General features: G+C 39.1%; 1 protein-coding gene across 1 annotated transcript; it reads left to right on the forward strand.

The window, feature by feature from the left end:
* Positions 1-445: 445 nt before the first annotated feature.
* Positions 446-15,442, forward strand: HEMG2 (Flavin containing amine oxidoreductase family). The gene is made up of 18 exons (XM_078576803.1): positions 446-566; positions 741-780; positions 1,256-1,391; positions 1,504-1,569; positions 6,094-6,144; positions 6,255-6,311; positions 6,637-6,716; positions 9,179-9,215; positions 9,306-9,371; positions 9,629-9,669; positions 10,591-10,720; positions 11,592-11,780; positions 12,459-12,533; positions 12,842-12,965; positions 13,045-13,153; positions 13,243-13,317; positions 14,249-14,355; positions 15,161-15,442. Exons 1-18 carry the CDS (start codon positions 542-544, stop codon positions 15,262-15,264), a joined length of 1,512 nt encoding a protein of 503 aa, XP_078432929.1. The 5' UTR covers positions 446-541; the 3' UTR covers positions 15,265-15,442.
* The last annotated feature ends 295 nt before the right edge of the window (positions 15,443-15,737 follow it).

The following is a 15,737-nucleotide window of genomic DNA, read 5'->3' on the forward strand; positions in this document are numbered from 1 at the left end:
AGAGGGAGAGAGAGAGAGAGGGAGACACACAGAGACAGGGAGAGGGAGAGAGAGAGAGAGGGAGAGAGAGAGGGAGGGAGACAGAGAGACAGGGAGAGGGAGACAGAGAGAGAAAGAGAGAGAGGGAGGGAGACAGAGAGACAGGGAGAGGGAGACAGAGAGAGAGAGAGAGGGAGGGAGACAGAGAGAGAGAGAGGAGAGAGAGAGAGAGGAGAGAGAGAGGTGAGAGAGAGAGAGAGATTGGACGGATGACCCAGTAATGACTGAAATGTTTCTTACCAGTTAACTATCCACGAGTATGGATGACGGATTAGGACGAAACGGACGATGATCTATCATCCGTTCACAAGGGGAGTGCCGGGGGACGCGTCAATCGGGGCCGTGCGTGACACGCCCGACACGAAGCCGGGGTCGGATGACGCGTCCCGTCCGCGAAGCCGCATCCAAAGTCGAGCTTTGTTTAAATTGTACTGTTTGAACCGAGCTGGATCGTTTATCCTCGTCGAAATTCCAGCGTAGATTTTTGCTCTGAATTACGACTATGGAAGGAGTAGGCGCCAGCGCGGGTGAGTAATCCTTTGTTCCATACTAATTCCGTGGATAATTCTCACCGCATCTAATCTCCTTGAATAGATTTTTTCCTTAGTTTCCTAGTTATGGTTTTGTGCATCATTTTTCGTTAACTTTTACTGTAAATGACTTGCCAATGTATGATTCCTTCATGTTTCTTAATAATGTAGAGTCTGCTCGGTCGGTTGCAGTGATCGGGGGTGGAGTGAGGTACGTTTCTACCTGAATTATGGTCTGAATTTTGGTCTGTGAATTCGAATTCGATTTCTTTTGTCGCTTCATTGGAGTAGAAGAACCGGAAGGCTGTCATCTTTGTTGATTTTTAGGTGTCATTTGTGCGGGAAAGAAGTAGTTAGTTTCCGTCTTATGGACTACGGAGAGCTGGAAAAGAACTAGAGACGTCGATTGTTTTTTTTTGGGCATTGTAATTAGCTCATGTACAATTGATTTTGATCCAATTTTCTTCTCGTGCGAAGACGCTGGAAATAAAGACAAAGTCTCATGAATTTATCTCTCATAATGTTACGATTCAATTTAATATGTCAGACTCCCAAATGTCCATTTTCATGTACTGATGACCTGGATTTTGATACGAGAGAACAGTTTGAGTAATGTTTCTATTTTTTTCCCTAATCCCAGTTCCGTTTTCCTCATTTTCTGACGATTTTATTGTGATGATCGACAGTGGCCTTGCTGCTGCATACAGACTAAAATCAAACGGTGTTCAGGTCGTTGTCTTTGAAGCTGATTCAAGGGCTGGAGGAAAACTTAGAAGCGGTTGTCAGGAGGGCTTCATATGGGATGAAGGGGCAAATACGATGGTATGCGTATATCAGACTTTGTTCTTCTTGTAAAATTTCGGTTTTTCTCTTGAAAATAGATATCAAAAGTTTGTGAAGTTTTTCATCACTAAAAATTTTAGGGCTTTTTCAGACAGAAAGCGAGGAAGAAGTTGGGATATTATTCGATGATGTGGGCCTACGGGGGAAGCAGCAATTTGTAAGCTCTCTGAGCTTCATTTTATTCTTTGCTAACTGTCATGATGGCTTGAGTGTGACGAATGGTACGGCGAGGTACTATAAAAATTGGGTGAAAATAGATAAAATGAGACATTCTTCCAAGGACATGAAACACCATGATTTTATCTATTTTAGTTAGAAGCAGCAAAGGAATTTTTTTTACTGGGAATAATTTTATATTTATCTTGATTGAATTGATAAAGTTCCTTAACGTGGGACTTAAAAGGGTATTAGAGTCCTATAGTAAAAAAACGAGACCTAGATCTATGGGGAGGGGAAAATATAACCAATTTGCTTCTTGAGGCAAGAGTGGGTTCACAAGTGAGTAAAAAGGCCCAGGACTTTTGCCTAATGGAAGATGCTGTTATTGTATCGTCCAACTACTTCTGGATTCTGTTTTTTCGTTGCTCCACTTTTGTCTTTTTTTTGGGAAAGTGAAGGGGACAGTCACCCAATGAAACGGTGACCACCCAGTAAAATCAGCCAGGTTCATCATGATTTGCCTAAACAATATCAAATTGTCACCCCTCCATACCCTGCCCTAGGGAGCCAGTCCACCTTAAGCCCCTCCAGATCATGGATCATCCCTAACTTAGAAGCCGTTCTGCCCTTGAATATCACCTCATTCCTGTGCAGCCAAATGGCCCTTAATGTCACCAGTAGCTCAATTTTTGATTGTTGAATCTTAAGATCTTGAATTTCCATTTCTTTCAAACCCTCCTCATTCTTCTCTGTTAGGATAATGGATCAAAACATATGCGCACGCTATTACCTATTTTCCTGCACTTCTCAGAAAGTCATAAAAATTTTCATATGAACGTGAGGGAAGTATTCTTTCTATTCACTAAGCTCTTTGTGACATACTAGAATCCCAATCCTGATCCTTGCATGAATAATAAGATGTAAAACCACTGGCAAAATTCCTTGCAACACCATTCTGTGCGTAGAAGATGATATAAGATTCCTTGAAGTGTGTTCTTCAGATTTATCATTTATATAGCTGTGCAATGGATTGTGTCCCCCATGTCTACAGTACTCTTTAGAGGGACAGGGTCTTCATCACTTCAATTGTGATAACCTATAGGTGCATCCATGTACTTACTACATTTCCAGTAGTGACGCCAGCTCACAAATTTGCGGAGTCGTTGACTGGTAGCTTCTGATGGGCAAGGGAACGGATGCACTGAGTCTTTCATACCTGTTAGTTTTTGGAATTGACGAAGATTCAATAGAATAATCATTTCATTATCAGCTATCTCTTTCAATGGAGTTACAATGTGGAAATAATTCTCTGGGATAGAAGCCGCTAAAGCCCTCTAAGTCTGAGGACCTAGCCGAAAAGATCCTTGTAACAAGTTGGAGAGAACATGATTCATCATAGCTTGGCTTTATAGGCCATCAACCCAGTCCACAAAGGTGAATCAAGCACATTCAAAGCAACAAGTGTAACATTGTATTAACTTAAATAATTAACATTCAAAAAAAATTTGTTTTCAAAACAAAATTAACTTCAATAATTACTGTTCAAGGCAACAAAGCTCTCCTGGATATTCTTTTGAATGAGAGATTTCATGGAGGTAGACCAATTATTATTGTCCACTCAAGAATCTGATTTCAAATAATGGGTTTATGTTCTTATGCTGTAGAATGATGCAGGAAACACCTAGAGGTTAATTGTCCTGAAACATTTGGCCCAGTGGTGAAAATGGCTACAGTTAGAATTTCAATCTCATTGGCAGTGAATGCCCTCCATCCCATGTTAAAAGCACATTCAAAATATTGGAGAACTTCAGGGGGGAGATTTACATTAAATTCTCCCTAGCTACTGATCTCGTAAATGAGCCTCTTCTCAATCAACTAAGGAAATACGTCAAACAATTCACCATGGACATGCCCTGGTCGTCTTATGCATACTGTGAAAAGCCTTGATTCTTTTAAAGTAATGGGGATCATAATCTATTTTTTATGGTATACAACTAATGCCATTTCAATTTTCTTTTATGTTTTACATTATTATACCTGGAGATGGCATGATCGATATTTCTCTTTATGTTAGCATAGGCTTCTTATTTTGAGATCAAACTAATGGGACAATTGGATTTTTTTATTGGCATCAAAGTAGTCTATTCAAGGGTTGGAAGTTTTCTATCTTAACACAGGAGGGGATGGATATTGCGAACTCCAAGCTTTCCAATCTCATGTTACTGGTTCAGATCGTTTGATCGGACCTGGCCAGAATAGACAGTCGAGCCCACCAAGATGGCCCAGACCATCCAGCCACTGCTCGGCCCAACTGTCCCTGGCCCAGAACCCAAAATCTGAACTGGGGGTCTGTCAGAGCCTTATTCTAGGCCAGATGCAGATCCAGGCCAGGGACCAGGCAGGCCAGCCATGATTCCTGCCATCCCAGCCCTTATCCCACCAGACCATGGAACCCAGGAGATCCTCTCGAGCCAAAAGGGGCTTCCCTTTCCTTTTAAGGGACCTCTCTAATTTTGTGCAGGTCCAATAGAGTCTGAGAAACATCTTCCCTCTGTTTAGGATGCCTGCATTGCTGTTTTCTTCCATTTTAGTCAAGTTACAGAGATGGACGGCAAGAAATGCCTGCTCAGGAGGACTGAACTACGGACCAGCTTGAGGACAAGCTGGTCCTGTCCGGGGAATAATGTCATGATCTCCAACCCCCGCTGAGGGTATTTTGGACATTTCAGTTCTGGAAAGTTCCCCTTTTAAATACATATAGCCTCCTCCCCGCTGAAGGGAAGTACTATAAGTTGTATTTACCGGGCAGGAGATCCCCCCGAAGGCCCACAGGCTCTGGTCTGGTCCTGTTATCATTTGGCGTACTATTTTTCCACTATCTCCCTATCTCTCTGTTTAAGATTCTGCTTCCTTAGTGATCTAGTTCCAAAGAGGTATGCTGGTGAGTAAGCCTTTGTTGACTCCAATTGACCCAGATTCCAAATTTAGTAATCCAGATGATGGTTCCTCATTTGATCAAGGTCATAATCAGCCCTTCATTGCCAAACTGGTCTGTCTCACTCATGGACAATCAGATTTTTCATGCGCACTGTTCCTTCTCAGCCAATTTGTGTAAGACCTCAGCAAACTCATGAAAAGGTGGCAGATGCTTTATTCAATATCTAAAAGGCATTTCAAAACTCATAAAAAGGTGGCAGATGCTTTATTCAATTTCTAAAAGGCATTTCCGGCCTGGGTATTCTCTTCCAGATGAATGATTATGCAGATTTGGCTGTTTATACAGATGCTGATTATGTTGACTCCTTGGAGGGTTATGGATCTGTCTCTGGTTCCTGCTCCTTTTGAGTGGCAATTTGATCGCGTGGTCCAACAAAAAGCAGTGGTTTGTGGCTGCACCAAGAGAAGAATCAGATTCTAGAACCGTGGCCCTAGGATTGATATAATCTCCCTCGTATCTTGGAGAATATTGTCATTTTCATTCCAACAGGAGCATTTTAGTCATTTTACACTTTGTTAGTATTTCCTTATAATAAGGGTAGCCGTGCCCTTAGGAGGTAAGAAATGAAGTTTAATCAAATGTGGTTCCTCTCTGCCTCCTCCGTACAATGTCCACCCCGCAGGAGATTCTTACCTGAACGATGTCCTTCTGCCAGGGAATCTCCTCCCCTCACTGAAGTCCATCAAAGCATATCCTCTCCTCCATGGACAATCATTCCAGTGTCTTCTTCCTCCCTAACTGTCCTCTCTCTTATTGGCATTCATCGTTTTTTATCAGTGGTATAAATATTGTTTACTCTTGTCTGATCAAATATTTTGGTGACAACAAGTCTACAGTTGAGATTTCTGCTAATCCAGTAGTACATGATCAGGCTAAATGTGCTACATGATGTGGAGAGCCTCATTACATATTGGTTTGGGAGGGAGTGTTGATTGGAGAGGACCATGCTGGTCATGTACTACACGTTCATGTGTATCATTATTTCTGGGCTGATCACCGATTTCCGGTGATCTTCACTCTTTAATTCCAAAAAAAATGATCAGGCTAAATGTGGAGATTGAACTACATTCATCAACGATTAGCCAGAATAAGGATTATTTGTGTCCCCTTTATTTCTTCTGAGGATCAACATGCAGGCACCTCATAGTCCAGCTCCGTTACGTGTCTAACCAACTTGAGAATGAACAACATCCATTTGACAACTTGAGGGGAACGCTGAGACATCATATCGTGGGTCTAAAATTCACATTCTACTCTTTTACTTTGCCCATACCCTCATAAATATGTCAAATCAGGACCACCTATATCTGATATCGATTGCAAGAATTCTTAAGATGGTTAGCATTTTCTTAGTGAATGAGGCTTTTCTTTCCCTTGAGAAGTTTCTCGATGAGCTTTCTCTAAGCATGCATCATTTGGACTCGATTTGGAATAGAATGATCTCAAATGTGACCCATTTATTTTATATGTATTTATTTCATATATTTTTTTAATGAAGAAATTGGAAACTGCTTTTCGTTGCAGCCACTTTCTCAGAACAAGCGATACATTGTAAAAAACGGAGCCCCTGTGATGGTATATCATTCCTTAATTTCCTTTTTAATGACCTCTTCTTTTGCAATTTTTTCTTTATTATCCTTTATTCTCTCTTATTTCTCTTAATAAATTTTTTTGTTATTTCTCAGATTCCTTCGGATCCAGTTTCACTGATCACAAATAACCTTCTGTCAACCAAGGCAAAGGCAGGTGTCGTTGCATTATTAAATAGTTATTATGGATTGTTGTCCTTCGAGCAAACAATGAGTTCATTTTTCATTTAAGTTGAACTCTGGAGAATACACCCTTCTTTAGATTTTTTCTATCAGACTTACAATAAGTTTGCTACTTGATACCAAAATAAGGAAAATCACAAGGGGATAATGCACACTGAGTTCATTGTGCATTATTATTAGTTTGTTGACAGCATAAGGAAAGTCCTTCTTGATGATCAATTATTATCTCATAATCCTTTATGGGGCTGGAGTCTTCCATCCTGACACCTTGCCTTTCCTTACCTATTTTGAGCAGTGTCGTCTATTATTGGAGCCATTAATGTTCTACAGAAGAAAAAATCCCAGTAAGGTGTCTGACAAAAATCTGACAGAAAGGTAAACACCAGTAACTTGTCTCCATTCATTTTAACTTTTGGCTTTGGGTTTCTGCTATTTATGATTTTCGCATATTCTTGTACTATTTTGAGTTCCAGATGATAAATGATAAACTAAATTTTCTCTTCAGAAGAATAGTTATAAATTAGATTTGGGAAGGTCCTTTTGAAGTATGGGAATGGGATGCTCATTATTTCACTAATGTTCGTTAGTTTTATTTCGTTTCGTGGCATTTATCAAATTAATCTTTCCTTTTATTTAACCTCAATTTGGAAGAAAATTAGGACTCAAAGGTTGTAGAAAGTAAAGCTACAGTGGCCATAATCTAACCCCGTGAGTGTTGATGCCATAAAAATGCAGAAGCATTTTATAACGTAAAGGCTTAACTGGATGGGCATCTTTCAAAGTATGTGTTGTCATTAAATGCTTGAGAAATGCCTTAAAATTGACCAATCTCTGTCAACACCATGGGAATTCAAATTTAGGGTCAATGTAATGTTGAGAGAAATGAGGTCATAGGTGACAGCGCCAGTTGATAAACCAGAAATTGAGGATGAATTCGTCGTTTAAGGCTTCTGATTTATACAGCGTTTTTCCTTACAAGTACAGAGTGAGTATGGGTTGAATCCACAGGGAGCAAAAAAATACCCACTTATCTACATTTTGTGAGTAATTGACGCGTGCAGCTTTTGTGAGTTGTAAAAATGTAAAATAGGGATAAATAATGGAGAGAGAGAGAGAGAGGAGATGCTAACATCTTTTCATCACAAAAGAATCAGTATGAAGAGGCCACATTACAGCCCACAGAGATGACAAATGACTTTGACAAGTGAATCTAACCTTCATTTCAGTCCTCACGCCAATGGCTTTGATCTTATTTTTCTTTGCCATCAGTCATGTGTATTCAAGAAGTTGGCTGTTGTGGCTAACGTTCATGTTTATCTTCTTTGTTGTGAGAGAGATATAGCAGGACCGCAGGGGTCTCCTGCCCCCCGGGAAGTTAGACGGACGAGTATAGACCCAAACTCGGTGACATTAAGGGGTTCCCTATCCCGTATGTAGAAACAGGAAGCCCAGGGACTCATTGAAAATTATTCCTTATCTTCAACCAAAAATTTGATGTCGAGTGTTCTTCAGTTCATCCATTGAACAACAATTTCTGAAGTTCTAGGCAAGGAATTGATACGAAATATTCAAGTTGTGCCGTGTGCTTACAACACTATATAAGTTTTAGCCATCAAGGGAAAGGCTCGGAATCAGTCGGAGAAATCTAGCTTTTTGGAAAGTAATGGTGTGTATCTGGTGCAGATCAAGCCCTATTATCTTTCTAGAGCCTCTACAAACTAGTAAGGTTTGACCACTAAGGAGTTCAAGAGCAGGATAGTGATTTGCATATCTTATTCTGGAAAGATTTGTTTTGCTAGCGTCAGAGCTACCAACCCACAAATATCATATGTTAAAATGGCCGAAAGTGGGAAGGATGACATTGATTGAGAAAGATGTGGAACCAGGTCCATGTGTATATGATTTGATACCATCGTATTTAAGAGTATTTTCGTCATTTCAACCCAGAGGGAGAGGGCTTTGAGTTTTTCCACCTTGAATTTGTTTACACTGTAAATAGATGTTGCCTTCTGATGCGATCCGCATCCTATCTAGGGGTAGTCTCATCATGTTAGCCCAAAAGGGCATTTAAGTCATTTGATTATTTTGCATTCCCTTTAAATATGGATCTCCTCCCTTTAGGAAGGCAGCCGAGAAGAATGAAGTAAGTCACTTCTCTCTCATTGCTACGTCTAAATACCCTTTCTTCCTTTGTGATCCCATTCCGCATGATCACCTCTTCCTCAGGGAGTCTTCAGGCAGCTCGTCCCCAGTCGATCCTAGCCACATCTGTTTAACCTCTCCTCGGATCATTCCTGTTGCTCCTCTCTGTACCATAAACCCCTCCTCCTCGTCTATCCCCCCTCCCCGATACGAGCCTATGTCAATGTTCATATCACCTTCCCCTTAGGAGGGCAACCAAGCAGTTATATAAGAAGTGTTCTCTACCCTCTTGGCGGTGCTCTTTCCACTGTAAGCATTCTTGTCTCATTGTTGTTATATTATCCATCTATTGTATAAGCAGACATTCTTCCCCGAAGGATCGGTGACCCCAATGATGATCTTACTGCCATTCTCCCTTTTTCTCCTTCTACCCAGATAAGAACACCAGGTTCTTATCTGCGTACAAAATTTTTGGATCCTCACAATGGATCTGTATTACCAACTTAAAATGGGGAAAATCCTGACGTCTGGATGTAGGTCAGGCTAGATGGAGGTTGAGAGGAAGAGAACCCTGCCTTATTTTGGATTTGTGTACGCTTTTGATGTTACATTAACACTTAGTGTCTCATATTTTTTGGATACGTACATTGGACTGGGATAATAATCTTAGAGTTCTTTACATCTATCTATTGCAGCGTCGGGGAGTTTTTTCAGCGGCATTTTGGAAAAGAGGTAACCCATTTACCATCAGATTTTGTGTAATTCTGTTAAATTAGTGTATTTTCAACTTTGGTGTACTTATTGTTGATCTTCCCATGCAAGGTTGTAGACTACTTTGTTGACCCATTTGTAGCTGGAACAAGTGGAGGTGATCCGGAATCTCTTTCTGTGAGTACTGACATTAGTTTGTACTCATTCAAATTATTCAGAAGGCTGCACTATTTTTCAATTTTTTGTTAGTGTGCACATTTAAAAACTAGCAATTAAAATACACTCCATGGTGAGCTGTATTTTATTGAAAGGGTCCTTACATAAAATGTTTTGATGCACTAATTAGTCCTGTACTTTTATATAAAAATATTCTTAGTCTGCTTGTAATTATTTTGATAACTAGTTTAATTATGTCATTTTTTTCCCCTGAGCAGATGCCATATGCTTTCCCTGACCTATGGAACATACAAGAGAAGTAAGCTTCTTGTGATCTTTCCTGGCAACCTGATTGCTGCTGTGGGAAAAAAGTGCCATTTATGACCAAATTTCAAGCTTTATCGCTTATTGAATTCAAACAAGCTTTATCGCTTATTCGTCATGTTGAATTCAAACAAGTGGAAGGGAAAAAAGGATTTCTTTAGGGTTTTGACATCTGGTCGGAATACTAAGATAAATTCCAGGTTTTCTTTCTTTTGATATTTCTGGTTGGAATAATCATCCCGAAAATAATTATAATTCTCCATTGGGACATCCATTCATAGGTTTGGTATAAAATTTTGGGGCAGAATACGTTATATATTTTACAGAACGGCTATCTGATTTTCGTCATTGACTCTAGAGTTGAATTCCCAGTGCTTGAAAAGGCCCCTCGATTTATTCTCTCCCTTTTTAGACAGGATCAGTTGGACCTCATATCTTAGCTTTTCATGTGAAGTTGGACTCTGAATAAACCGCAATGCATATAGGAAGCCTAATGACCTGGTGTTTCTGGTCGCATGATATTCAGAACCTAATGTAGTATCTAAATCCCTCAGAATTTTTAAAGTCTTCAGTACATTAGGCATACAAGTTCATAGCGCTGGGAGTGTTATATCTTGAGTATTCTTGTTATTTTCATTTGATTAGAATTTCCATCCCTATACAAGGATACGGGACTTTATACGTTTAATTGAGATGTGTTTTTAATGTTTTTGTAATATTCTTCTCGTTTTTCACAAGTCTCCATCCTCTTTTTTCTTCTTGGCACACCAATTTGTTTCCTATGGAGTTCAACAGGGAGCATCGCCATCGATTTTCTTTCGGTGTTCTTTTTGTCTGTAATTTCGTATGATATTCATTATATTTTTTTTAGAAGCATAAAAGTATATCCTGACATCTGAATTTTCTTGTACAACAGATTTGGATCAGTCATAATTGGAGCAATTCAGTCCAAATTATTAAATAAAAAGAAAGAAGACAAATCTGGAGAAACGACAGTAAAGAAGAGGCACAGCCGTGGTTCATTTTCATTTCATGGTGGCATGCAGGTATTTTTTGTGGAGCTTTTTGATTTTCAGGGTTAATGAACAGATTTTATCAAACCGCTTATTAACCTGCCGAAGTCAACGAGTCATCTTGCTAGGTTGATTGACGTTCACCTTTGAATAGTGGATTAATTTACCGGCAAGACTAATGCATAGAAGCAGGCAGTCCTTAAAAGTGCTTTTGATAATTACTTTAGTCTTACTGAATCTTATGTGAACTTATGTGGGTGATTCCACTTTATATGATATAATCTTATGGCAAGTGAAAGTAAGTTGAAGCAATGAAACTAGATCGTTGAGAGGAAAAACCGAATTATGAAATTTTTTATTGCCAGGACATCACATAATGTCATTCTAACTCAATGTATCGATGCCTAATTTTCAGGAAATGTATTGGCATCTTACTTTTCTGGAGTCCTAAGTTTTCATGTAAACTCTGAACAGAATGACAGCTGGAAACTGGGTGTTTTTCTTCTGAAACTTCATGATTTCAGCATCTAATAATTAGAGGCCTACAGTACATGATGGTGCTTTGAAATTTGAAAGGTCATCCTGTTGAAAAAAATACAATAAATTCAGGGTAAAACTGGTACAAATTTCAGGGTCTTGTCTCAGAGTTTACGTGCTCAATTAATGTATAAAAATATGCTACTGATATTTGAATGTCAGTCGGAATTATGGTTACTCTCATCATTACTGTGGGAGTGACTTTTACATGTTTAATAATGAGAATAAATGGGAAACTTCAGCTTTATAATATTGATGTGCGTTACTTAGAAAGATGATTTTTTTTTGAAAATTTACTTACAAAGATGATGTCTTTCTTATTGGGTTTCAATATCTATATTTTGAGCCCTTTTGTGGTGTTATGCAGACACTTGTTGATGCACTAAGCTCAGAGGTTGGGGAGGAAAATTTGAAGCTCAACTCTAAGGTCTTATCGCTTGCATACGGCCAGTATGGAAATTCATTATCGGATGCCTGGTCAATCTCGATTGGGTCCAACAGTGACAGTCAGAAGGATGCTTTGACGGGAAATCCTTTTGATGCAATCATCATGACGGTGGGTTTGGAAATGGATGAAGATACATCCCATTTGGTTGATATTACCATGTATGCTTTGGCTTTTCAAACTTCGGTCAATTCTTTCCTTTAATTGTTGGAACCTGCATCAATATAAGAAAAAGCTGCAAGTCTAATGAAACAGTTGCACACAACTTCAGAATCAAGACTAATGGTGACATAGTGTGACTGTTACTATCCTCAAAGAGAGCTAGTGAGCATCAAGAAAAAGAAGAGGAAGATAAATGGTGGAACGAAGAGATTAGAAGAAGAAGAATGTGAGAAGCTAGAAAGGTCTAGGCCTAAAGAACTGAATCACTAGTTCGTCCCACATGACAGCTGGATATAGCAACTTGTGCTAAGAAACCTCAAATGATCATTTATCAAAACTATTTATAACCCTAACATTGTTCAAGAATTGGTATTTTTTTCTGCTTAAGGCTCAGCCGTTGACTGAGCGGAGTTGACCGGGACTTCTTTGATGAGTCCTAATCAGGACTTTATTGGTGCTATTATCTGCGATTTTGATGTGGGAATATTCCCACAATGTTTAGGTTATTTCTTTTATTCAATTTTTTGATATTTATGGCCTCTATTGGAAAACAAGAAAAATAAACTAATGTGCTTGAAGTCACCTACCCAACTAACTTGTGCTGCTCATAATATCGTAACTTTTCAGGCTCCTATCGACAATGTAAAAGAAATGAAATTTGAAAAGAAAGGAGTTCCAGTCACTCTTGATTTTCTCCCCAAGGTAGGCTCATTACTTTGCCCTTATCCCCTGATCTTAATTTTGTCTTCTCTTTTGTGAAGGTAGGTACTTCTGTTTGTTGTGATTGTACCTAATTAGAAAGTTTGTTTTCATTTTGGAATTTGTGAACTGTTGAGAGTGTTTAACAACATTTGACTAAATAATTGAATGAAGTATTCCACCTGTCTCACAAAATTTCTAATTTCCCATTATTCAGGCAGTCCAAAAGAATATATTGAGATGACATTATCATAATTTTCATTCCATATTCTGATTTCTGTTCCATTATCATTGTCTTGTTTCCAAATTAGGTGACTTATCTACCTTTGTCAGTCTTGATCACTTCCTTTAAGAGAGAGAATGTCAAAAGGCCCTTAGAGGGATTTGGAGTCCTTGTTCCTTCAAAAGAACAAGATGGTGGTTTCAAAACCCTCGGTATTGCTATGTTTGTACTCCTAATTAAGTTGCATAAACGCACATAGTACACAAAAGTTACTCGAGACACTTCCTGCAGGCACACTATTTTCATCTGCGATGTTTCCTGATCGCGCCCCTGCTGATCAGCATCTATACACGACCTTCATTGGAGGAAGTCGGAACAGAGACCTGGCTGGAGCAACACTGTGCATCATTTGATATGATCTCTACAATCTATGTCCTTTAAATTTACTTCGTGTGCAGGCTAAGTCACACTTATCCTCTGACCTTGCAGTGAAGAATTGAAACAGATCGTGCTCTCTGACCTACACAAGCTACTGGGTGTAGATGGAGAACCAAGTTTTATTAAGTGAGGATGGCAATCAACACCCGGACATATTACCCACAATATTTTATTTCATTACAATCTCATTTATCAGTGGCTTCATAAAACCTAAAGTCCATTTTTGAGGACAGGGTATGGCGGTTTAGGATGATGATGAGTGGACAATGATGACAACAAATTCATCCTCCTATCATCATTTCCATGTCATCATCTCATCATTTGTTTCATTATCCATGCTATTAATGGATGTCGATGACAATGACGATTTCATCATCCATTTTTATCGTCTTGTCATACCAGGTCATTTTCTTGTCTTTCATATTATCCTTAGTCTATTACTAAAACAGCTGGCAGTGACTCATCTTTGTCATTTGTATGAAACATCTGAGTGACACATTTGTCATTGCCAACTCATCATTGTCTTGTCATTAGTTTTTACCTTTGTCTGTTACAAAAAAATGGATGATGATGATAACTTTGTCATCCTATTTTCATCTCCTTGTCATCATCTCGTCATTGTCTCATCATTTTGTCGTCAGTCCTGTATCAAATACAATTGATGGTGACTCATCATCTGGACATTCCCGTTGTTTCATCATAGATAATGATTAACCATCTGATGAAAATTTTTCATCCTCATCTTCCATATTTGGTAGGAGGAATGATGAAACGACCACTAGACATCGTATTGTCATCACCATAGCATCATGTCATTGTCTCTTCATTTGTTTCATAGCCCATCGTACCAAACAGAGATGATGGTGACTAATCTTTGCCATCATACATCCAAACATCCAACGACAAATTTGCCATCCTCTTGTCATTTTTTTGTCATTTCTTGTACCATTTCTCATACCAAAAATGGATGATGATGACAAATCCCTCATCGTTTGCCAGTCCTGTTTGAGAGGGCCCTTGTTTATACATGACTCACTGGAGTATGGTCCTAATGCAGGCATGTCTATTGGAGCAAGGCTTTCCCACTGTATGGTCGTGACTACGGTTTAGTTCTGGAAGCCATAGACCGGATGGAGCAGAATTTCCCTGGCTTCTACTATGCGGGCAAGTCACTATCTCTCCTTTGTTAGTTCTTTCCTCGCCCAGTTTCGTAATTAGTGAGGTATGACCAGGTACTTGGTTACAATTAAGCATATGCTTAATCTTACATTTTTATGTCAATAAGCTTAACAGCTTCAGAAAGTGGACCAAGTAGTTTTTAGCGACCTTTTTAACTACAGAGAGCTCGGTAATTTGTGGAAAAATAGAACAGCAAGGAATCCGTAATATTTGTGATTTTAGAATCAGAAGGAACAAGAAGAAACCCTAAACGTGAAAAGGAGTAACTCATTTCATTTCGACAAAGACCCTGGTTTTAATACCAGGGATCAGTATTACATAGACAAGCTAATGGGAAAACCCATTAGCCTGGATCTGATAGAGGAAGAGACACGATAAGAAATTTGTACAATGCCATTGGCTGACACTATTTATCTGTCAATATTCTGATATGTTCCCCACCAGGAACGTATCGAGATGAAAGGGGGAAAGAGGTGACCCTGGTGGGATGGACTCTGCCGAGGGGGATGACGACGGCGGAGTGGGTGTCGCCGGAGGGAATGAAACCCAACTGAGTGACCATCGTCAAGTGAGAGAGTAGCTACTAAGGGGAAACACTAGAATGTAACTTCAAATCCTGCCTTCCGATGAGGAGGGCTACATGTTTAAAGGAAAATCCAAGACGAGAATTAAAGACGAGAAGTCCCCTAGTGGGCTTACAAGGGGAAATGGATCGTAACACATTTATCGAGTTCTTGCTTCTTTAAATTCATTTATTATAATTACTAGTATTCTCAATTTGATGGTGCAGGAAACAGTAGAGATGGACTTTCAGTCGGGAAAGCCATTGCATCAGGATTAAGAGCCGCTGATCTTGCTGTCTCCTACCTGAACTCTTCAAAGAGACAAGGCTAGGAATGAATTCAGTCGTTTTCCTCCAAAGCCCCCAGTTCAACAGAGATCTCATTTAATAGATCTGTAGGTTTGCCCGTTTCTTTTTCGGTCTCTCTTTTTCTGTGACCTGATTCTCAGTAAACACATACTAACAAGAGCCTCTTCTTGTTCATCATATAATATATTTTTTAAAGATTAACTCTTTCCAATGTCTGATATTCTTCAATGAATTCTTTCCTCTTTTTATTCATATATTTTTCTATTCTATCTTAATGTCTGTAGTCTATACTCTATGAGCTGAAGTGCATCACTTATTAAATATTTGAGGCTTTTCATACCTTCATCTATGCATAGCTTTAGTATCAGATGGAGTATTGAATGGCAATAATGGAATTTTCTTCTCTCTCTCAAGTTCTCAAAGTTTGAACGTCACATAGTATTAGATTTTGGTTTAAATGAGTAGGCTATTATGTTCTACTAAGCTAGTTTTTTGG

The sequence above is a fragment of the Wolffia australiana genome, chromosome 6 (assembly GCF_029677425.1).
Source record: "Wolffia australiana isolate 7733 chromosome 6, ASM2967742v1".
Lineage (NCBI taxonomy): Eukaryota > Viridiplantae > Streptophyta > Magnoliopsida > Alismatales > Araceae > Wolffia > Wolffia australiana.